Genomic DNA, 24,207 nt, shown 5'->3' with positions numbered 1-24,207 from the left:
TAAAGCAAAGTTGCTAGGCATTTAAACTCCGAATTTAAACCTAGGGGATTCAAGGAGGACTACTTGGTATGGCGAGTTATCAGATAAGCCTGGAAAAAAGCCCCCAAAGAAGACAAGCTAGCAGCAAATTGGGAAAAACCATTTCGAGTATGACACATTCTCCAAAATGACACTTACAAGCATGAAGAACTATCTGGGAATCCAATTCTAAGGACATGGAACTATATGCATTTAAAGCATTATTTTAGCTAAACTTTTGTAATTCTCAATTGTACTTTTTCCTTCTCGGTTGATTTTCCTTACAAGAATGTGAAAAGGTTTTTGGAGAATAAGGTTTTTATTGAGGCACCCTATTATATTCAATACAAACTATTCATTCATATTGTGTCGCATCATGCACGGGAAATGCCATAAAATTGAAGTAGGTCTCCCACTCGTAGACACACTTAGGTCATGGATGCACCTCGAAATCATAACAGATTTCTCAACCAAAGACACCATTCAGCCATGGAAGCACCATCAAATCACAATGTGTTTCCCACTGAAAACACCCTTTGGGAATGGATGAAACTTATTAACGTAACAGGTTCTTTTCTTTGAAGACACCCTTAAGTCATATAATACACCTTAAAATTTTCTCACTCAAGGACACCCCTCAAATACACAATTCATAAAACTCTCATCTTGGCACACCCCTTCAACTTAATTTGAATATATGATGCATTCAATAAATTAATAACTAAGTTTCTATCTAAACACATACAACGTAAAATCAATCACCCACAAAACATCACCCTTTAGTCAATGAACCATTAAGCAAACAACACTTAGGCATACAACATTCTTAATATATAAAGGAGGATATAATAAGATTCTTAAGTATAACTTATCCTGCAACCATAACACGATGAATGGACGAATTACATCGTTCTATTTCGAGAAGTTTCCACCGTCGTATCGTGAGCAAGATCTATGGAAAGTGTTTCAGAGGTGGGGCAGAGTGTGGGAGGTCTTCATTGCTGCAAGAAGGAATGCTAAAGGATACCTGTATGGATTTGTCAAGTTCATTGACGTGTGGGATGTAAAAGCACTGGAGGTTCGATTCGATAAAGTCTACATTGGGAGTGTTAAGCTCAACGTAAACATCTCAAGGTTCTCTAAGGAAGAAACAAGGAAGAAGAAACATGAAACAAAAATATATCGAGGTGAGGCTGGAAGGAAGGACACCCAAAGGTCATACGTTGATGTGGTTAACGAAAATGTAGTCCAAAAGATACACTAGAAGGTGAAGACGGTAGCCCCACGATCCCGGGATATAAGGGGGATAAAGGCACAGAAGGTGATGTGGTGTGAGAAAAAACCATCAATCCTGGGTAATAGTGAGGATGAAGAACGGACTGAAATTACAATGAAAGTGCTCGAGGTGTGCAGTGAATGGCTTCGGGAGAGTTGGGTGACAAGGTTATACTCACTGGAGGATTTTGACAGACTGGAAGGGCTACAAGCATTGCACGGGAACGAAAAGGTACGACTAAGATACTTTGGAGATGATTTAGTCTTGATTTCAGGCTTGTAGGAGATGGATCTTATGGAAGCGGAGAAGGGAGAAAATAGTGAGTTTTGGGCATTGTTTTATGATATTAACCGATGGGATCCGACAACATTGCCTGGGTCCTGATTAACGTGGGTGAGGTGTTACGGGGTTCCTTTGCATATGTGGAATGAACAATGTTTTTCTCAAGTGGTGTGAATCCAAGGGTCTTTGGTTAAGGTGGATTCAGATACTACCACGTTCAAGACAATTGAGAGCGCGAGGCAGCTTATTAAAACTTCATCACAACTACCCATCCAACAATATTCCTGGTTCAAGATCAATGGAATACGAACACAAATCAGACTAGTCGAACACAGGGGGGTTATACCCAAATTGCAAGTGTTACCTATGGAGGGACAACTCAGAGATCTTACAATCTAATGAAAGTGTTTGCGGTGGGGACTTACATTCTATCTCAAACACGATAGAAGAAGAGGAGAACTGGGATGGCAATCCTTTTGCCCAGGACATATCTCCAGCAGGTAGAACCAACGGCGGAGCTAGGTCAGATTGTTTAAATTCAAATTCATGGATGGCGGGAGTTTCAAAGGTGGCGTGCAGTGAAACAATGAAAAGTGTAGCCGTCAATGCAAAAGATAAGTCAGACAACACAGAGAAAAGTATACTATAACGAGGTAGCTTCAGGGAGTTGGTGAGGGGGGACGGTACTGTGTTAGGAAAAAAGGTGGATATGGAAGAACAATCAGGAAAAGGGCACCAAAAACAAGGTTCAGGAAATGGGGAAGTAGGTCGGCTAAACCTTACATCAAGCTGAAGAACGTCACTTCCATGTGCTTGGGGGAGGGGTTTCCCATTACGAGGTCCAAATATACTTCGGGCTTCAAGCTTAACCACATGTAATAGATTTATTTTGGGCTCAACACGTGCAACGGTCCAAACGCCAGGCTCAACACGTGTATCGCCACAAATAACAGGTACAGAGAATGACAATGTCAACTCCGAAAGGGTCAAAAATAATACGTTGGAATTAGAGGGTATGAACGAGAAGGGGACTATCTTAGACCAGTGCAGGGAACCGGGATATATGTTGACGTAATCGAACGAGCTGTCAAAGAAGGCTGTGCTAGAGATGAACTATACATCCGTTGAGGCCGTCGTCAATGTTACACCGACAGTGTTAGATGACAACATAAATTTGGATCCTCTAGGTGATGAGCGACGGGCAAAAAAGATTCAATGCTCGGCACATGTGGTGCATCAATCAAAGTCAAGGAAGGTGACACAAGCTGTTAGAAGCCAAATGAGCCAGAATTTAAATTCATCTAATAATTCCATTTCAGACACAAATGTATTGAACTGCAACCGATTGTTCTGGGCTAATTATGAGATCATTGAGGCCAAGAAACAATGGGAAAGGGCAAAGGTGTTAGGGGTGACATATGAAGGTGATGAGGGGGTGATTGTGGAGCAGTTTGGTAATCTAGAAAATAGAGACATCCAACAAGCTAAGATGTTACAACGCCAGACACATGAAGGGGTTAACATTAGTGATCAATGAAGATTATTTCATTTAATGTTAGAGGTCTCGGAAGTGAGACAAAGCATGGTATCATCAGTAAGCTGGTCTTGAAATATAGGGTGGATGTGCTATGTGTACAAGAAACAAAGAAGGAGGTTGACATGGAAGCGTTGTATAAGAAACTATGGGGTGGTGGAGAGTGCGAGTGTTGTTGGGCCCTTGCAAATAATGTTGCAGGAGGATTATTATGCATTTGGGATAGCCGAAAACTTGAGGTAACATCTCAAATTACAGGTCAAGGGTATTTGGGGTTGGTTTCCAAATGGATTGTGACTGGAGATTTAATGGTGATTATAAATATATATGCACCCTCGAAGAGACAACGTAAAAAGATGCTATGGGATGAAATTCTAGAAAAGAAAAGAGCTAGCCCAATAGCATTGTGGTGTATGGTAGGAGATTTTAACAGCATAAGGTGCTTGGTGAAGAGGGTTGGCCAAGCTACTGGTCTCTATGCTACTACAGATATAGAAATGTTTAATCATTTTATTGCTCAGATGGAACTGGAAGATGTCCCTTTGGCGGGTCGTAAATATACATGGTATAAACCAAATGGGAGGGTTAAAAGCAGAATTGACCGAGTATTGGTTTTGCTAGGGTGGTTGGAGAGATGGCCGAGAGTTGCTCAGTTAGTCCTTAACCGGGGAATATCAGATCAATGTACCATTTTGATGAGGAACCGAGAGATAGATTGGGGGCCTAAACCATGGAGATTCTTTAATTTCTGGTTAAATGACTCGGAGTGCAGAGAATTGGTGTCAAGGACCTGGGCTGATACAGAAGTGGTTGGCTGGGCAGCGTTTATTGTTAAGGAGAAGCTGAAAGCCATAAAATGCCAAGTGAAGAATTGGTGGGGAGGTAGAAATACCTCCATACAAACTACTACTGATGTTATGGACGAAATGAATGCAATTGATCGCATAGAGGAAACTAGAATCCTATCAGAGGAGGAACTACAAAGGAGGATTCACCTACAACAAACATATTGGGAAGTGGCACTTAAAGAGGAGTCTCAACTGGCTCAAAAGGCACGGGTCAGGTGGATGCTTGGGTGATATAAACTCAAAGTACTTTCACCATGTCATAAATTTGAATATGAAGAGGAATTACATGCCTGGTCTTCTTATTGATAATTGGTGGGAGGAAGAACCACTAGTGGAAAAAGGAGCTACTACGTCTCTTCTAATTTACGTCGGCTGCTTTAGCTGTCCGACGTAAATTATCTCATTTACGTCAGACCCATCTTTCTCCGACGTAAATAACTCCTTAAATGAAGGTGTGCGCGCACTATAGATTTCAAATCGTGGCATTCTTCCTCATCTTCACGTTCTCCCGCGCGTTGTGGATTTTTCTTCCTCATCCCTCCGCCTCCTCCTCAAATCGTGGCTGTCTTCCTCATCTTCACGTTCTTCTATTTTTCTTCTTCGAAGTTGCGTTGGTTTCTTCTTCGCGTGTTCATGGAAATGGCTTAACCATACATCCATCTGTTTTTCTATGAGGTAGCATCTTCTATCAAGTTTGTGTTTTCTGGGATGTTTTTTTCGTAATAATGTTTGTGTTGCATTTCGTGTTTGTGAAGCTGTAGAAGGAAGTGACCAAGTCCGGGTTTGGAGCACCCACTGCCTGGGTCTATCAAGCAGAACGGGCAGTTCTCCAAGCAGAACGGCCCGTTCTGCTTGCACTCGTTTTTTTTTTTTTTTTTTTTTTTTTAAATTTTTATGAATTTTTTACGTCGGACCTTGGCATGTCTGACGTAAATTTACGTCGGTTTTTGCGCCCCGACGTAAATTTACGTCTCCCGCTTCTACGTCGGACATTTTTCTGACGTAAAAACCTCTCTAATAACCGACGTAAAATGTGTATTGTGTACTAGTGAACCTATGATAGTCAAAGAACACATTAAATCTTTCTATCAAGAAAGGTTTAGTGACTCAGTGACTCATAGGTCAGGCTTGGATGGGGTCAGATTCCAACAGTTAAACGCTCAGCAATTAGAGTTGTTGTCCAGGCCATTCGAGGACGATGAAATAAAGAGGGCAGTTTGGGCGTGTGGGAGTGATAGGTGCCCAGGCCCAGATGGTATAAACTTCAAGTTTATCAAGGAATTTTGGGATATTATGAAAAGGGACTTGGTGCTTTTTTTCCAACAGTTCCACGATAATAGCAAATTACCTCGAGGGACCAACTCCTCGTTCATTTCTCTGATTCCCAAGGTTGATACACCACAGAGTCTGAATGAGTATAGGCCTATTTCTTTGATAGGTTGTATGTATAAGATACTCGCAAAGATTCTAGAACTTAGACTTAAAGTATTGCTTCCTTATTTAGTCAATCATAGGCAGATGGGCTTTGTGGAAAGAAGGGGATTATTACAAGGAGCCATGGTTCTTAATGAGACGCTTGATGAGGTTAGGCGGAGAAAGAAGTCATGCATGTACTTCAAGGTTGATTTTGAGAAGGCATATGATTCAGTTTCATGGAGCTTTGTGTTATATATGTTAAGGTGATTTGGGTCTCAAGATAAGTGGATAGGTTGGATTGGTGAGTGCTTAAGAACCCTCCTATGTCAGTTCTGGTTAATGGAAGCCCTACAACTGAATTTTCCATGCAAAAAGGGATTAGACAAGGGGACCCGCTAGCCCCTTTCCTGTTTGTTTTGGTTGCAAAGGGAATTACTGGCCTGGTTAGAAAAGCTTCAAATTCAGATTTGTTCAGAGGTATTAAAGTGGGATCGAAAGGCGAATTAGTTAACATCCTCCAATATGCAGATGATACAATCTTTGTGGGGGAAGCTTCGGTGGAAAATGTGAGGACCTTGAAGGTAATCTTGCGGGGTTTCGAGTTGGCAAGTGGTCTTAAAGTTAACTTTTACAAGAGTTGTTTAGGAGCTATTGATGTGGGAAGAGAGACCTTAATTTCCTTTGCAGAGCTATTACATTACAAGTTGTCCAACATTCCATTTATATATCTGGGCATACCTATTGGGGCCAACCCAAGAAGAAGTAAAACTTGGCAGCCTGTGGTCTCGAGCTTTAAAAAAAAGCTGTCATCGTGGAGAGCATCGACATTGTCCATGGCGGGAAGGATTTGCTTGATAAATTCGGTGTTGACCTCCTTGCCGTTATACATTATGTCATTCTATAGAATGCCCAAGATAGTGACCAAGCAACTAACATCTATTCAGCGCAACTTCTTATGGGGTGGTAAGCTGGATGAGAAGAGAATGGCATGGGTATCTTGGGAGAAAATTTGTCGGCCTAAGAAGGAAGGGGGTCTAGGAATTAAGAAGCTGGATGCTTTTAACGAAGCACTATTATCTAAGTGGCGTTGGGGACTCTTTCAGCAACCAGAGTCAATGTGGGCAAGAATTCTATTATCTAAGCACGGTGATACCATTATGCACAATACTCGACTGAGAGGAAGCTCAGATTCTATGCGGTGGGGTGATGTATTGAAGGCTTCGGGTGAGGACACCAGTGACTCTTGGTTTATGGATTCATTGTCATGGAGGTTAGGGATGGGTGACCGGATCCGATTCTGGTCTGATGCATGGGCAGAGGCAGAGCCTCTAGCGAATAGATTCCCAAGGATTTTCTTGAATTCATTGCAAAAGTCAAATGTGGTGGCGGATATGGGTCATTGGAGTAGAGGAAGGTGGCAATGGAGATTTCAGTGGAGACGAGCTTGGTTCACTATTGGGAATTAAACGATGTGCAACAGTTCATGAATATAGTGGAGGCAGGGGTACTAACAGAGGGTGTACAACTCTCAAGGCTTTGGACACTAGATAGCTCGGGATGCTTCTTAGTAAGATCTGGGTATCGGGCTTTGATGGACCGTGGCTCCTCATCACAGTTGCCAAATGTTGCTGCGGTAGCTTGGGATATAAAAGTTCCACCCAAAGTTAAATGCTTCATTTGGAGGTTATTCATGGGTGTTTTGCCTACAAAGGAAAACTTGTTGAGGAGAAATGTGATAGTCTTAAGGGATCAAGCAACCTGCCCCTTCTGCAATGTGGATATCGAGTCGGCCGAACACATATTTATATTGCAGCGGCATTGACCCGATCTGGAAAAAATGGTTGTTGTGGTTGGATAGCCCGACTCCTTTATCTAGTTCATTTGAAGGCAACTTCTTTGCTCATCCAAGTATACTATTGTCTAAAAAGAGGGTTGACCAATGTCATGTTATATGGACTGCAATATTATGGTGCATCTGGAGCTAGGAACAAATGTGTGTTTGAAGGGGAGCACCTCGACGGGAATCGCTTACTGCAGCAAACTGTGTTATACTCATGGTCTTGGTTGACTAGTTTTAATAAGTCGTTCAACTATTCATTCAGTCAATGGGAAGCTAACCCTGGACTTTGTATCATTTCCTAAGATCTTTGATGGGGTTTTGAGGAGTCTTTAGACTAATCTAGTATGCAAATAGTAGATTTTGTACCTCTTAGTTGGAGGCTAATTTATAATTTAAATTAGGCCCAACTTTGTTGTGTCCTCCGCATGCAAACATGTATTCGAGATTGATATCTCTTGTACCATTTTATTATATAAAATATTTCTTTGTTGTTCAAAAAAAAAAACACAAATATATATATGTGTGTGCATGTATGTATTCCTCAAAATGAATAAAGATGTGTTGTACAAAAAGGGGGCTCTATGTTCAATTGCGCATTCGTAGGGAAATGGGTGTGGAGGTGCACGCTCTCTCTAGGTATGTTGTGGGCTAAAGTTCTTCAAGGTAGGTATGAGGGCATTGAGTCCTTTTCTAATTGCTCAAATGTGGATAGGAGGGCTTCTTGGTGGTGGAAGGATATAGTGTGTGTGCTGCAACAAGGAAATTTTTAGTTGAATGAAAAGATTAAACGTTGTATTAACGATGGCACTATGACCCGATTTTGGGAGGATAAGTGGATAGGTGGTTTGCGCTTGTTGGATGTCTTTCCTCGTTTGTACTCCTTTGCCTTTGATCCGTTGTCAGTGGTGGCACATAATGGAACTTGGGTAATTGGAGAAGAGAACCTTTTGTCCATGAAGTTAGTAGTGTGAATACCTTGTTGGATATGCTTCAAGGTTTGCAAATTTTCTCCTCTAAGCAAGATTATTGGAGATGGATTTGTGATAAGAACTGTGTATTCTCGGTGAAAAGTACCTACCTTTGGCTGTAGCGCTCGCTGGGTGGAGAACTAAGATATTCTTCATATTTTCAACTAGTTATAAAAAGTCTTTGAAAATGCAAGGCTTCGATCAAATGCTTGGTGTTTTGTTGGTAGGTGTTCTTGAATGCATTTCTGTGCAAATCATTATTACAAGTACGTGGTGTGGAGTTGGATAACAATTTATGTTCTCTTTGCTCTCTGTTTGTTGAAGACCATTTTCATCTCTTTCTAATGTACCCTATGACTTTTAATACTTGGTTAGTTGTTGCAAATTGGTTGGAGGTTGTGGTGGTCTTTCCTAATTCTTTAATTTCTCTTTATTTATATTGGACGAATCTTGGTATATATAAATAGCGTTCTCAGTGTTTTCTGGTAGTTTGGGTTTAATTATGTTATCTGGTCACTATGACTTCATCGGAATGCTATTATGTTTCAGCAAGGTGTTACGAATTGGAAGGAAGTGCTGAACAATATTAAACTGCATTCATGGAAGTGGATTACTAGTTCTGTCCCCTGTTGTACTTTTAGTTACATTAGTTGGTATTATAACCCGAATTTGTAATTTTCATAATTTCTGTTTGGTTTTGATTTTAAATTATGTCTCAGTGTCTCTTGTAACGAGTTGGAGTACTCTTTGTACTCCTGTTAGTTTAAATCTCTTTTTCTTATAAAAAAAAAACAAAAAGGGGGGTTCTATCGACCCAAAGCAAATAATATCTATCATCCATTTTTCCACCTCAATGTCGTCACAACCAATCAGTCCATCATTGTCGTTATCCTCTTTTTCACATCTAGGCATCCAAATCACCATTAAGGCTTAAAGGCAAAACATGGGTATACTTAGGGGTGTTCATGGATCGGTTTATAAAAGTAGATTGGTTAACCGATCCATTTTTTATAAAGTGGATCAGTTTTTTTTTTTTTTTATTTTAAATATGGATCGATTTTTTTGAAATTGGATCGGTTGGGTGCAATGCAGTTATCCACTTTTTACTCATATATAGATCGATTTTTTTAAAATATCAAACCAAACCGAATCGATCCACTTTGTAAAAATGGATCGGATAACTGAACTGGTTTATAAAGTGGTTCGGTTCGGTTTTTTTTTCAAAATGGATTGGATTTTTTCAATACAAATCGGATCGATTCGGATCAATTTAGATTTTTTGCACACTCCTAGGAATACTCAACTCGAGCATACCCCTTAGTCTTCACCTTCTGTTTACAACCCTGTGGCCCATGTATAAGAGCAAACATAATTAAGAAACCCTTAGCCAAATGAGATGTCGAACACCAAATTGGTTTATATCAAATAGATGGTTGAATATCAAATTTTAGCATATTACAAAATTATACCGATGAATTATGTATAAATATAAAAAATTGCCTTGAGTATGGCCTACTTTGTTTAAGTAAACCAAAGAAAAGAGATTATCTTTAGAATTTAGAATTTGCAGTGAATGATCGACATGCATATATATAAAATTCTAATAAAATAAGAAATTTGAAATTATATAAATTTTTATTCCACAAATTTTAAAATAAGATATTTCACTCATACATCAAATTATTTCCAAAGCTCTGAACGCTTCTAAACACGCTCATCAATTAAAATAAAAATAAAACACCCATAAACATGCAGACATTGTGAATAAAACACGACACATTGACGTCTATTGGAAAATTCCTTGGCCAGGTGATAATATTTTGTTGGGATCAAATTTAGCTTTTCTATCTTCAAAAAGTTTCCATTTGAGGCCGAAGTGTTCCACCCATTCTTGATGTGTTTTGTTACCGGCAAGATATTCCTTGATCTTAATATCTGCATCTTTACAAAACTGTAATATGTTTTGGTTTTGAACTTGATATTTCTCCACCTCATCTAACCCAGATGCAGAATGAAAAATATCTACAGAATAGAAAACATCTTCCTCTGGTATAACTGCTGACATCCTATCATCCCACCTGTGAATTATTAACATGTTCATTCAGTTTAATTCTCACATATGTAAACATCCATGTACATATGATCGCAAATAATTTGGATCAGAAATAACTTGTTCCCATTTCATATCCATAGTTCTCTTAATAAAAAATAAAAAAAAGTAACATGTGGTTAAAACAAATTAACAAATGATTTTTTTTTATTTTACTTTTATGGATATGGTTTATTCCGTGTCCCAAAGTTCACAAATTAAGGACTAATTTACACACATAAAATATAATTTTTATTAGCCAAATATTATTTTAACGTATAGACAATAAATTATTTAAATATTTTTTTTGTCACTTTTAATATTAAATTATCTAATTAACTTACTTGTTTCGGTTCATGGGGTAGACGAAACATCCCCCGGTAGATATATTTTGCTTAAGAATAATGTCCTTGAATACACCTTCATTAAAATCTGAGATTCGGGAACTTGGAACAAACATGTTCAGCCAAGGATGAGGAACATCCCAAAGTCCTTGCGGCGTAAGCAATAGCTCCAAAGCATGAAGTCTATCCAGAAACTCCTCGTATGATGCATCTCTTTTGAACATAAATGTAGGTAAAAAACTTAACCCTTTGACCAAATTTGCAACTTCCTGCTCAAGAAACAAGAAGATGATCAATTTAGTAAAATATTATTTATGACTAAATTATTAAGGAAAATGAGTTTATAACGATTTGATTTGAATGAGTTTGACAAATGGTATGGTCTCTTTGGATTCGAGAATCTTTTGCATTTGTTTAATAAATTTATTGAATCTTATGAAAATAAAAAAAAAAATTAAACAGATGTACATAATAAATAGCAAAAACTGCATTTGTTTCAAAGTTACCTGTTTGGCGCGTGCTTCAAAGTTGTTGTCATAATATTTGACAATCTCTAAGACGTAGATAATGCCATATTGAGTTACCAAGGAAGTTATTCTTTGTTGATCAGAAGTTGGGTAAAAGGAAAGATCTAGTGGCGATTGATTATTCAATAGAAGTTGACCATCTATAAAATCTGCTGCATTAGTATCGTTCCTTTCATTAAATGAGATCAAATATTCTTGGTCTTTAGAAAATGTCGTGAAGTTGTTGTAAAGCAGATGGATCCTATAAACCTGCCAGATAAAATAAAGCCTTTAATATGATTTTAATTCTTATACATAACTAAGTTTTGATTTTAGTTATTATATAAAAAAAAAATCCATCCTTATAAATAAGTAAATATTATTTTATCTTTGTTAAACGAATAAATTTTAATTTTAATCTTTATAATATATATATATATATATATATATATATATATATTATTTTCATCATTATAAAATTACTATTTTTTATTCTTAATGCTCACTTTATGGTAAATAAATAATATTTACTTTTAACGAACAATAAAAATTTGAGAATTGTCATACATTATCATGATATCACACTAATAGTTGAGTAATACGTAATATTATTACTTAAATTTTTTAATAAATAAATACTTATTTAAAAATTATAAAATTATAAATTAAAATTTTCTAATTTTATAAGGCTAAAAATGTATTTAAGCGTAAAATAAATAACTTAACAAATAGTGGAATTTTTGTAAAGCGAGCTTTGTGATTCAAGATAAAATAGATAAATGAATGACTTTGAAGTCTGTCAGTTTTGTTTATCTATAAATATCTTGTGCTAAGAAGTGGACCCACAAGCTTTTGTTTACGTCGACTTAAAAGATAATGAGATGGCATATTGTTTAATAGTTTATAGAATTTTTTATTATATTTATGTTTTAAATAAATGATATGTATATGTAAATATCCATCTCTTGTTGCAACAAGTGTTGGTATAAAAATTGAAGTTAGAGGGTCATTTTCAAATCCAGTCCATTCCTTCTTTAGGTTAATGTGTAGGGAAAAGAAATGATAAATCGGGTTATCAAACTTTAGTGCCATATCTAGGTTAGGTGACAACTCTATTCCCAGTCAAGTTCTTGGATTTGAGGTGGATAACTTTATCTAAAGTCAACTCACAAATTTCAAGGCTTGAGAATATACTTTCTTTCATAAAATTATATTTTAAAATAGTATCTGTATTTCTTTTTTATTTTTTCCCAGTAATATATATATATATATATATATATACAGTGGCGGACCTTTTAAGGGACAGGGGGGAGCCACGGCTCCCCCAAACTTTTTTTAAAATATTTTTTTTATATATATTATATATATATATATATTTTTATAATTATTTTATGAAATGTCTAATGAATAATAAATTTTTTTATTTTATTATCATGCATGTTTATTTTGAGTAGAGAAAATAATTTTTTTAATTAATAAAAAATTTAATTTATATATAAAAAAAATTAATTTGGCACCCCTAAAATTTTTATTGAAGTTCCGCCACTGTATATATATATATATATATATATTTCACAAATCCTTGTGATATGCATGTAAAAAATTGTTTACTCACTTCTAATAGTTTCCGTAAGGGACTGACTCAAAATATATTATAATAGGAACTAAGAAGGAAAAAAAATATTTTAAGGACTAAAATCTATTTTTTTAAAATAATATTAAAAGAATTAAAATAAAAAGTAGACTATATTATAAGAAACAAAAACATACTTTATTGTTATTATTATTATTATTATTATTAATCGTAAAGATAAGAAATTCCAATGAATGGAAAATAAGTTTGATATTAGTTATATGCAGTTCTCATAAGCTTAAAAGGGGCATGCATGTGCTTTTAATGTCTATTAACTTCAACTGTTGTTGATTTGAGTGATATCTATAGACTTGATTTTTAAATAAAATCTTGAATTTGAATTTCAAAAAATTTGATTAAGAGAAAAGATTTTATTATAACTATTGGGTTTGCTATTGTGGTGGATGTTACGTACGGTTAGCAATATGTACAACAGTATGCCATTCTTGGCTTTCAGATTTTATCCATGCTTCAAAGCAAGCATGAACGTGTTAAGGGGATAAACCCAAAGTCAATGGTAGATTGAGAATATGGATATAGTAGATCATAGATTGATTATTACTACTAATTAATCAACTATTTGGTATTCGTATCTTAAAACTAAAGAAAGAAGTTTTAAATTGTGATGGGTCACCTGAGCATCAGATTGATGATGGCGGATCATCCATTAATTAATTGGTTTTTAATTTCCGCAACAGTAGGAATGTGAAAAATATCTAACCTAATATAATTCATATTAAAAAAATGTGATCTATTTAGAAAAAAAGTCAATCCATTTTTAAAATATCATTTTTTGTCAGATCCATTTTTATAAAATAAAATAATTTTATTTGATTCAATTTAAAAAAAACGATATATATATATATATATATATATATCCCTACTAAAAAAAATGTTATTTTCTTGCAAATTTTCCTATAAAAAAAAATATTTGCAGATTTTTTTTGCAAATTTTCTTGCAATAATAATTTCACAAAATTTTTTACAAATTTATTTAGGAAAAATAATTTACAAATATTTCTTATAAATTTTATTTATAAAAAGTAATCTACAAGAAATTTTTTGCAAATTTTGCTTCAATTTTAATGATCATAGAAATTTTTTTCCATGATAAAAATTTACAGAAAATATTGTAAGAATTTTATTTTGTTTCTCGCAGATTTTCTTGCAAAAATAAATTCGCAAGTAATGTTTACTAAATGATAGAATATTTTTGCAAGTAACTTTTCTTGCGGATTTTCTTGCCAATTTTAATCCGCAAAAAAAATAAAAAATATATTTAAATTTATAACTTTAATATTTTAAAAAAATATCAAGTCCCACATTGAATGAAAATAAAACAATTAAAGAGTATATAAGTTGAGGCAATACTTACCTTACAAGTTGATTTGTATGGTTAAATATTAAACTTATAATCTAATTTTAGAGTTCAAAAGATTATGTATCACATGTTGGATTAATATTTGTAGTAATTTCTTTAATTTTTTTTCATAAAAAATATTCCTGCAGAATTTCTTGCGAAAAAAAATAAAAAATATTCCTGCAGAATTTCTTGCGAAAAAAATTTACAGGAAACTTTCCGACGAAACTTTTTTTGCAGGAAACTTTCATGCGAATTTTTTTTTGCAAGAAATTTCACAGAAAAATTGCTTGCGAATTTTAAAATTCGCAAAATCATATTATCTACGAAGGTATTAGCTGTAGATAAAATTTCATAGAAAAATTCGTAAGAATAATGTTTGCTGCGAATTTTAATACAAAATTCACAGAAGAAGTCGCATGTAATAAGATAAATTTTAGTATATATATATATATATATATATATATATATATATATATATATATATATATATATATATATATATATATATATATATATATAAAATGGACAATAACACTATATTAAACTGGTTAATTTTAGAAAAATTAATCCATGTTTTTAAAAAGTCAATTCGATCTATTTTATAAAAAATGGTTTAATTAATCAATTTATTTTTATAAAATGAATTAATTTGGTTAAATTTTAATTTTTAAAAAAGTATTCATAAACACCCCTACACACGATATTAAAGAAAATTTGCATGAGGGGGAAAGAAAATGATACTTACCTTCGTGGGTGCAGGTGCTAGAGGTATTCTTGCTCTTGTTATCACTCCAAATTGACCTAATCCTCCAAGAACAGCATAAAATACTTCTGAATTTTTCTCGGGAGAGCAAGTCACAAATTCTCCTTTCCCTATAAAAGTCTCAAAGTTTTATATGGAAAACAACCATGCACAGAGTGAACCACAATTTAATTTAGAGAAATAATAATAATAATAATAATAAATAAATAAATAAATAACTTATTTAAATGTAACATACAACAGTAACAGAAACTATTTTAGAAAAAAATCAAATTAATTCTTACAATAACCCAATTAATTCATATATATATATATATATATATATATATATATATATATATATACCTGTAACAACGTCCAATTCAAGAACATTAGATATCTGAGGTCCGAATCGAAAGGTTCGACCATTGATGCCAGCATTAGAGAGCGTGCCTCCAACCGACAAATACAAGTAGTTAGTGAAAGACAGAGGAGTGAGTTCATGTTTAAGGGTTGCATTCAACACATTAATCCACATTTGTTCACCACCTACATCAGCATAACAATAACCCAATGGAAAACAAGACACTAAAATCCCTGACCCATGTTTGAAATTGCTGAGGTGTGTCATATTCAGCACCACCCCATCTCGCGTCATGGCTTGTCCAAGAACCGAGTGGCCTTGGCCTCTAGTGGCTATGGTGAAAGGAGTGGGAAGAGAGTTTGAGAAATTTATCAAGCTCGAGATATAACCAACGGAACATGGCTCAAAAACTGCCCATGGGGTCTTGTGAACTACGTGTCCATAATCGGTTGAAGCTAGTAAAAGGGCTTGAGGGTTACGAGTAAACTTTGGAGCAAGGTCTTTGGGTGGGTGGAATGCTGACAACCATCGTTGATGTGATTGTGCTGGTGTGAGCAATATGCTCCATAGCCATAGTACCATAGTAACCTTTGAAAACACTATACTCAACATTTTTCTTAGGAGGGACAAAAGAAGAGTTAATTTTGGTAGTGTGAGATGCTTCCAATTGGTTCGTGCATATTTATAGACTAATGAAAAGAACATGAAGAAGAAATTTTAGTAGTTAAGAAATGTAAGGATAAATCAACACTCTTCCTTTTTTAAATATCTCATTTTTTTAAAATACTTCATTAATAATTATATTCTTTTTCTCTTCTTAATTATCATGCCACACGATTATTTTAATGAAACAATTTGTAGTTTTGTACTGTCTATATTTTATTATTTTGAGATGTATCATGTTTTGTTTAAAATTTTTCTTGCATTAACCTTTCGATTTTTTTTTTTAATCAGCAAACACAAAATATATTAAATAGAAGTATAAAATGTACCTAAATCGAAATCCATATAATACGCATTCATATATAACTTTTAAGTGGTACATTGGATTTGTTAACCGTTCATAAAATGAAAATGAAAATCCTTTCAACACCTTAAGATCTGAATTTTATTAAGTGTAGCACATTCACAATACCCACAAACTCGTTTTTGAAGATATATATATATACGTCGGTTAAAAAATATATTCCCAACAAGAGTCATGTTTTAGTTAAAAAAATTCCCCACATTTTATTATGCTAGTATGGTTAATTGGTAAATTTTATTATAATTTAAAATTGAATTATATATCTTATACAATTAATTCTTTTGTTATAATAATGTTTTATTAATTATTTATTTCACATTTTAAAATTAGTTAAAATTTTGATATATTTTGATCAAGTCTTATTATTTTGTTAAATTGATGCAGGTTAGAAAAATTTGTTGTTACACATTGTGTGTGTTGTGTTCGTAGGTGTGTGTTCATGTGTGGGTGCGTTACGTGCGTATGTGTGTGTGCATGCTTAGAGAATAAAAAGTAACACATAACATATAGACAAATACAATAAGTTATCTCTCTATTTTTACTAAACATTTTTTGATATTATTATTAAAATGTTTTTATTTTTTGGTTTGGAGATCTTCCGTCGCATAAAATTGATCCAACATGTTATAATATTTTAAGAGAGAATTTCATTTAAAATTAATCTACCCGTACATTAAGGCATTTTTTTCTTCTAAAGATAGCGCTTAAGATACTTCAACCAAAGCTTATTTAAACTGTTATTCTTATTTATTTTAGTTTTTATTAATTTAATTAATTTATCATTTGTTGATATTCATTTTTATATAATTCAATGATAAATAATATATTATAATTTCATATTTCCATGTTCTAACAATCTTATAAAGAACAATTTGAATCTAAATCAAAATTTAGTTTTTATAAAATTATTTATTTTGGAAATAGAAAATTATTTTAGACATTGTTGTTATAAGGTTGAGCTATCATTTGATGAACTTTACGTTGATGTGATAGAGAACGAAAGTCAAATGATGGTGGTATCAAGGGAATAAATTTTCTTCGAGAACCTAAGAAATTGTGCAACTGTGTGAAAATATAAAAATGAGGGTAGAGAATGGCAACCTAATAGATGATTAAATAGTGATAAGAAGTCTTGAGATTTAAATTAAATATTTTGTTATTTATATTTTCCTTAATCTTTTAATTTAGAAATTGATTGCAAGTTTTAGAGTTCTTTGATCATGTTGATTTTTTCTTCTTCTTTTACATAGTTGGTTGTAGCTGGCAAAATATTTTTGAACTATGATAGTTGAAATCAAGTTGGATAGTGGATAATGTGTTTGCAATGCAACTATGGAATGACCTTGAGATAGGATCTAGTGCTCCTATGATCTTTAGTTGTGTAAACCTATCTTGTATAAAAAAAACAAAGTAATTTTAAATTAAGAATTTTTTATCAAGTTATTTATCACGGTAACCAAAAATATTTATTTTGATATAATCATATACTTTCTAATTCTAAAACTTGGAAGAACTTTCTTAAAGATGTGGTGTTTATACTTATAAACATTATGTTTGCATATATTTTTTAAGTATGAAAGTTTATATTTTACTTTTTGTTGATTATGTAGTGTTGAAATTTCTATGCCCAATTTTGGATTAGTATTTGCTGAATCACACTACAAAAAAAGTCAATTTAGCCACCGAAATTAGCGACTGATTTTTTTTCGTCGCTAATAGCGACATAATTAGCGACCGAATCTGATTTGGTTGCAAATTTTATTTAGCGACCAATTTAGCGACCGAATTTTTAGTGGCAAATAATCGGTCGCTAAATCGGTCGCTAAAATTATAATTGTTGATTAAAATTATAATTGTCGCCAAATTAAAATCGGTCGCTAAAATTATTATAAATAATAATATTTTATTTTTTTAGCGACCAAATTAAAATCGGTCGCTAAAAAAATAAAAAAAAATTATTATTTATAATAATTTTAGCGACCAAATTAAAATCGGTTGCTAAAAAAATAAAATATTATTATTTATAATAATTTAGCGACCAAATTAAAATCGGTCGCTAAAAAAATTAAAAAAAATTATTATTTATACTAATTTTAGCGACCAAATTCAAATCGGTCGCTAAAAAAATAAAAGTATTATTTTTTATATTAATGATAACAAATAAAAATTAATACCCTCCCAATAAAATTAATTTATTTTTTAAAATAATACAAATTATATAATTTAAAATAGATAATTAATATATCATGATGTATTAAAAAAATGAGAAACATAATGCTATAAATGAAAATTAAATAATAATCTTTTTAATTGAATCTTTTTTTAAAAAAATAGACTAATTTAAATAATAATTTATCTAGAAAATTTATTTATTTTTCTCTTGAGAAATTTATTTCTCTTTTACCATGCTTAATATTTTATTACATTATTAGATAATATGAAAATACATAATTTATTGTGTTTTCCAATTTTGTTAAGATAAATAAACTTCTTTTCATAAATCTTATTTTATTTTCATTATTATTTTCAAAATTGACTTAAACATCAAGTTCAATTGATATAAACACGTTAGTTCCATTAAATTAAAAATAATTGGCTTATATAAGGATTAATAAAAATTTATCAAACAAATATAAAATTGATAAAATATAATTAATGTTCCATTAGTTTAATAAATAAAAATTATAAAATAAATTATATATATAAATAGATACACCAATAACACATGAGATCAATTATTGAAAATACGTATATCATCTATCTTCGATTATGCTCGTACTACTTTGGGTAGATATCGCTTATTTGAGGAGACATGATTCTATTATTGTATATGAATATGATCCCACTATGAAAAACTGATTCAACAACAACCATATTTTAAAATATTTTTATTTTTTTAATGATAAATTAATTTTTAATATAAAAATATTTATTTAAAATATATCTAATTATACATATATATTTTAAAATTATATTAATTAGATATGTATATAATAGTTTATCTTAAAAATCAATTCATTTAGATATTATAAAATATTTTATTTTAAACATCAATTAAATAATACCTTGCTACTTATAATTTATTTAAATATTTATAAATGAATATTACATTAACTCCATTGATTATTTTAATCCTTGTCTTTAATTTTATTATATATAAAAATTATTTACCTAATATATTTTGAAATTATTTTCATGAATCTTTTTTTATTTCAATTGATATTTTAAACGTTAGGCTTAATCATTTGATTCAATTGATATAATCGTGCTAGTTTCATTGTTTAAAAGCAATTGACTTATACAAAAATTAGTAAGAATTTGTGAAATAATTATAAAATGAATTATTTTTTAGTAATTTAAAAAAATTATTATCCTTTGATTTTAATTTACTCATAGATGTTCATAGTATTTAACTTATGATATATACACCTCCTTTTTATTACAATTACACCTACTTTGTTTAAAAAGGCTAAAATTGCTGATAGTAGAGCTCGAATCCATTCAAATACTTACGTGGAGAAAATCTTAAGTCTTCTCCCTTAACTAATTGGGCAAACCACCCGCTGGTTCTTTTTGATCAGTTTTTAATACATCACAATGCGTTTCCTTGCTTTTTTCTCTATCAAATAGAATACGTGACTGTTTTAATGGAGTTTTTTTTTATTCGCACATTTATTTTAAAGTTTCATGTTGAAATAAAATTCCAACACAAATTAACATATTTTATAACTAATATCTGGTTTTAAACTTGATATGAAAATATTATGATATAACTTGATAAGATTTTAAATTAGTATTTTATTAATGATTGATAATTAAAAAATAAAACAAGGATAAATACATTTTTTGAATTTTATATCTTAGATTTAAGATGAATAAATATATTAAGTTAATTAATAATTTATTTAAAATGTTAAAATTTAATTTATAAAAATAATAAAAGAAAAGTGTTATAATAACACAGGTGTAACTTTTACTAAGTATTACATCGCTCAATAACTTTATATTAAATGTGAATTTTATAAATTCAACCGTTAGATTGAAAGTTTTTTACTCTTAGATCATATATACAAAATTTTACATGAATTCAAGATGATTTGATACTTCATTCTTGTAAAATAAAATTGACGTAACATATACATTTCAAAATATATTAAAATATGAGCACTTTGATTACCTTCAAATTGTTGTTCAATTTTAACAAAACTTGAAATAAACATATAAAGTGATATGAACTTTCAATTTAACGGTTGGATTTACAAAATTCACATTTAATATAAAGTTATTGAACAATGTAATAGTTAGTAAAAGTTATATTAGTGTTATTATAACCCTTCTCATTTTAAAATATAAAAATTATTATTTAAAATTTTAAATTTATAATAGATAAATTAAATTGTATCATTATATTAATTTTAAATAGAAATAAGTAGATTGTTAATTATAAAAGTAAGTATATATAAATAAAGATTAATTAAATATAATATAATAATTATTATTAGTAATATAATTATTAAATATATTATTATATTTTTATAACGGTTCGGATACACCGAAATGAGAGGGATCCAAAGATAGTATAAGTATGAGATTGTATATTTGAGGATGACTTAAATGAATTAATTTGTACTACCTATACTGACAATATACACATGTCTTTCTGTAGCTTATCTCATAAGAACTCCACAGTTAAGCGTGCTTGACTTGGAGTAATATAGGGATAGGTGACCTTCTGGGAAGTTTCCCAAAAATTGTGTAATTAAGGACAAAACATGCTGAAAAGTGAAGTATTGTGAAATAGAATCCTTGAGAGGCCAAATATGAGTATTTCGTAGTCACGAATTTGCAACGTCTATAAAATTTAATAAAATAAAAAATAAATCTTTAGCGACCGATTTAGCGACCGATTTATTCGGTCACTATTTGGTCCCCATACACTTCAGCGACCAAAATCATTGCAACCATTTTGCGACCAAAATTTTCGGTCACTAAACCAAAATTTTCAGTCGCTAAATAGCGACCGAAAATTTTTGGTCGCTATATAGCTTTGCGACTAGGGTTTTTGCGACTACTTAAATTCGGTCGCTAATTCGGTCGCTAAGGCAAATACCGACCGATTTTAACAATTTAACGACCGATTTTGGTGGTCGCTAAATCCAATTTGTTTTGTAGTGCTCATAATGGATTTGTAACTTGGTCCTTTCATTGATTTGTAACTAATTGAAGGATGGTTGCTAAGCGTTCATGGCTTAATGTTTGCAAAATAAGAGAAAGCTATACTATAATGAAATTGGAAATCATGCATATACCCTTTATAAGTTTCCTCTTTGGAAAAAAGAAAACACCCACAAAATTTTTGTTGGAAAGTAAGAGAATTTTTGGATAAATCAATTGATATTTTTTACTATCTTATATCTCACTTTAACTTGCTCATAAGATTATGGTATTTCAATGAGAATGTTTCAGTGCAGACATCTTCATTGCAACTCAGGTGCATTCGCAATTTAGGTGTGTTCCTGTCGAAGTCATGATTGAGATTGATACTTTAATAGTGATAAAGTTGCTCATGGGGAGAGAAATTATTTCTTAGAGAAAATTTTGCGGATCCACTTATAAAAAAATTATGTGTCAACAAATACTAGATCATTTGGGAGAATAGGATTAAAGCTCATTAATTAGACCCAATGACGGACACATGACTCCATGTGAATGGAAACCTTAGGAATGGAGTTCAATAGGTAAAATCGAAGTTGTTTGCACTAGTACAAAAATATCATTTATTGGTGCACTTTCTATATTGAGTCTTATCCATATGATATAAAAAATAGTGCGATCATATACTCATAATCATGTCACAACATTCTATAACAAATGTTGACTTACCTGTCATAAAATATCTTTTCTATGTTAATTAAGTCAACACCCTTCTTAGAAAGTGTTGTCAACCTTTGACTGCAACTTTTTTATGATGGATGTTGACCTACCCAACATAAAAAAAAAAAAAAAAAAAACCTTCTTTAATGAGTGAATCAACACTTGCCATAAGAAGTGCTTTTATTAAGGCACTAAGGGAATGAATTTAATTTGCGCTCTCTGTCTCACTATTCATCATCTTCTCCTTTTGTTGTCCCCTTTTCTTTCTCCCTAACTTCTAGCAACCCATCCCTACACACATACTGCCCTCATTGCTAACGAATTCCAGCTACCACCACGACCCACACATGCATTTAACCCATCCAACGTTTTTCCAATTTATTCTTCTGTCTGAGGTTAGTTTCCACACGACCCAACCAACACTTTGTGTTTGGTTACTATTCTCTAGTTGATTATTGTTTTGATATTTTTGTATTATTTGGGGGGTAATATGTTGTGGATTGTTTTGTGGGTGTTTGTAACTAATTGATTTGGGGCTATTTGTGAGCTATTTTTGGCTTGTTTTGTGGTTGATTTGATACTTGTTGATAATTGATTTGGGTTATTCTTCTTATATGGTTGGATTTTTTTGTTTGATTCATGGGTCTAGTCTGTGGAGTAGGTAGCTATAGTGAGGGTGAAGTACTGTTTTTGGATTGTTAATAGGAAGGTATTGGTTGTTTATCTGGTGTGGCTGTTTAATTGTATATTTGGGATGTTGTTTATGATGACTAGTTGTGGAATTTGGTGTATAGGGCAGAGTATACTTCTCCTCAAACAAATTGACAAGAGTTGCCACACGATGTCCATCTTAGCTTCTGGGATAGGGGGAAGCATGCACCTGTAGTAAGGAATACAAATGAACTTTAAGTCTTGGTCACTATACCTTCCTTCTTTCTTTGTTTTTGTTTTCTTATTCTCCTCTTCCTCTCTTTCTTCTCTACCTCTCATTTTATGACAATTAGCCGCAAACTATTTCTCTCATCTCACCTTATAAAACCTATGTGGGTAAATTAATATACTAGCAATGTCGTAAAAGGGTTTGTTATGCTTTGTTGCTAATGCTCAAAATTTGGGGTTAGAACTTGTCACCATTATCCACACACTAACGAGGGGAGGGAGCGAAAAATTGACTAAAAATAACCGGTTTTAATTTTTATAAAAATTAATCATCAGTAAAATTAATAAATATTTCTAATAACTTATAATATATGGTGACTCCAAAAATATTATAAAAATATATTAAAAATCTTAAAAAATAAACACATTAATAATATTAAAAAACACACACACATATTATAGCATGATGAAAAGAAAACATCAATCGTACACCTATTAATAGTTTTAAATTTTTAAATATTTAATTTTTTTAATTAAAATTTTAAGCTTTAAACACATAAGCTTAATTAATCATGATTTGATTTATTTTTAACTTTTGAAACCAGAAAATATCTTATAGGTGTTAATATATCAATGCATTCAAAACTTTAAAATTGTGCAAGTATTTTTAGACATGCATGTCCAAACACAAAGAACTTACTGAATTTTAATTACTTATGACACGTTCTTATATAACAAGTGCATATTGAGCAAGATCTTAATTGAAATTTTTTTTTTCTAAAGAAAACCTTCTACACATATAAAACTATAAGAAAATAAGAAATTCATAATCATATTGTTAAAACATCAAAATTATTAGCCGATTTAAAGGTACGGTATGATGGACGATTGCTTATGTGTGGGGATGATTAACGACTACATTAGGGTTGAAATGGTTGACAATCGAAATTGTTCATGTGTTAGGAGACACATCTTGCTTATCTGAGTCGTTGCTATCTTGGTCCTTGGTTTAGGTTTTCTCATTCCGCTCTAGGTAGTTTGAGGAGGGAGAGGTGTCTGCAAAAGACATTCCGACGATCAAGTAAGTGATCGGCGTATTAAATGCGGTAGTCAAAGTTAGTTACATACCTCGTTGGAGGTCTATTTATAGTAGTTGTTGTTGGGCTGTAATTAGGGACTGGGTCCCGGGAAATTAAGGGGTTAA

General features: G+C 32.0%; 2 protein-coding genes across 2 annotated transcripts; one reads left to right on the top strand and one right to left on the bottom strand.

Annotated features, from left to right (window-relative positions):
- The first annotated feature begins 3,109 nt into the window (after window positions 1-3,109).
- Window positions 3,110-4,189, top strand: LOC109815778 (uncharacterized). The gene has a single exon (XM_020380573.1). It carries the CDS (start codon window positions 3,110-3,112, stop codon window positions 4,187-4,189), a length of 1,080 nt encoding a protein of 359 aa, XP_020236162.1.
- Window positions 4,190-9,798: 5,609 nt separating this feature from the next.
- LOC109815777 (cytokinin dehydrogenase 2) lies at window positions 9,799-15,890 on the bottom strand. The gene is made up of 5 exons (XM_029274862.2): window positions 15,226-15,890; window positions 14,863-14,990; window positions 11,122-11,391; window positions 10,616-10,884; window positions 9,799-10,260 (listed from the first exon to the last, which is right to left on the bottom strand). The coding sequence occupies exons 1-5, from the start codon at window positions 15,833-15,835 to the stop codon at window positions 9,969-9,971; spliced, it is 1,569 nt and encodes a 522-aa protein (XP_029130695.2). The 5' UTR covers window positions 15,836-15,890; the 3' UTR covers window positions 9,799-9,968.
- Between the last annotated feature and the right edge of the window lie 8,317 nt (window positions 15,891-24,207).

The sequence above is a fragment of the Cajanus cajan genome, chromosome 1 (genome assembly GCF_000230855.2).
Source record: "Cajanus cajan strain Asha chromosome 1, NIPB_CcT2T_4, whole genome shotgun sequence".
Classification (NCBI taxonomy): Eukaryota; Viridiplantae; Streptophyta; class Magnoliopsida; order Fabales; family Fabaceae; genus Cajanus; species Cajanus cajan.
Note: the sequence above shows the minus strand (reverse complement) of the source record. Positions and strands in the feature narration are given on the sequence as shown.

What these genes read in the sequence shown, in the direction of transcription:
- LOC109815778 (XM_020380573.1), top strand. Translation starts at nt 3,110, where the DNA reads ATGAAGATTATTTCATTTAATGTTAGAGGTCTCGGAAGTGAGACAAAG.
- LOC109815777 (XM_029274862.2), bottom strand. Translation starts at nt 15,835, where the DNA reads ATGTTGAGTATAGTGTTTTCAAAGGTTACTATGGTACTATGGCTATGG. An exon ending in TGAATTGGACGTTGTTACAG is followed by an intron (nt 14,991 to 15,225) that starts GTATATATATAT and finishes AGACTTTTATAG; the next exon opens with GGAAAGGAGAATTTGTGACT. An exon ending in TACCCCATGAACCGAAACAA is followed by an intron (nt 10,261 to 10,615) that starts GTAAGTTAATTA and finishes AATAATTCACAG; the next exon opens with GTGGGATGATAGGATGTCAG.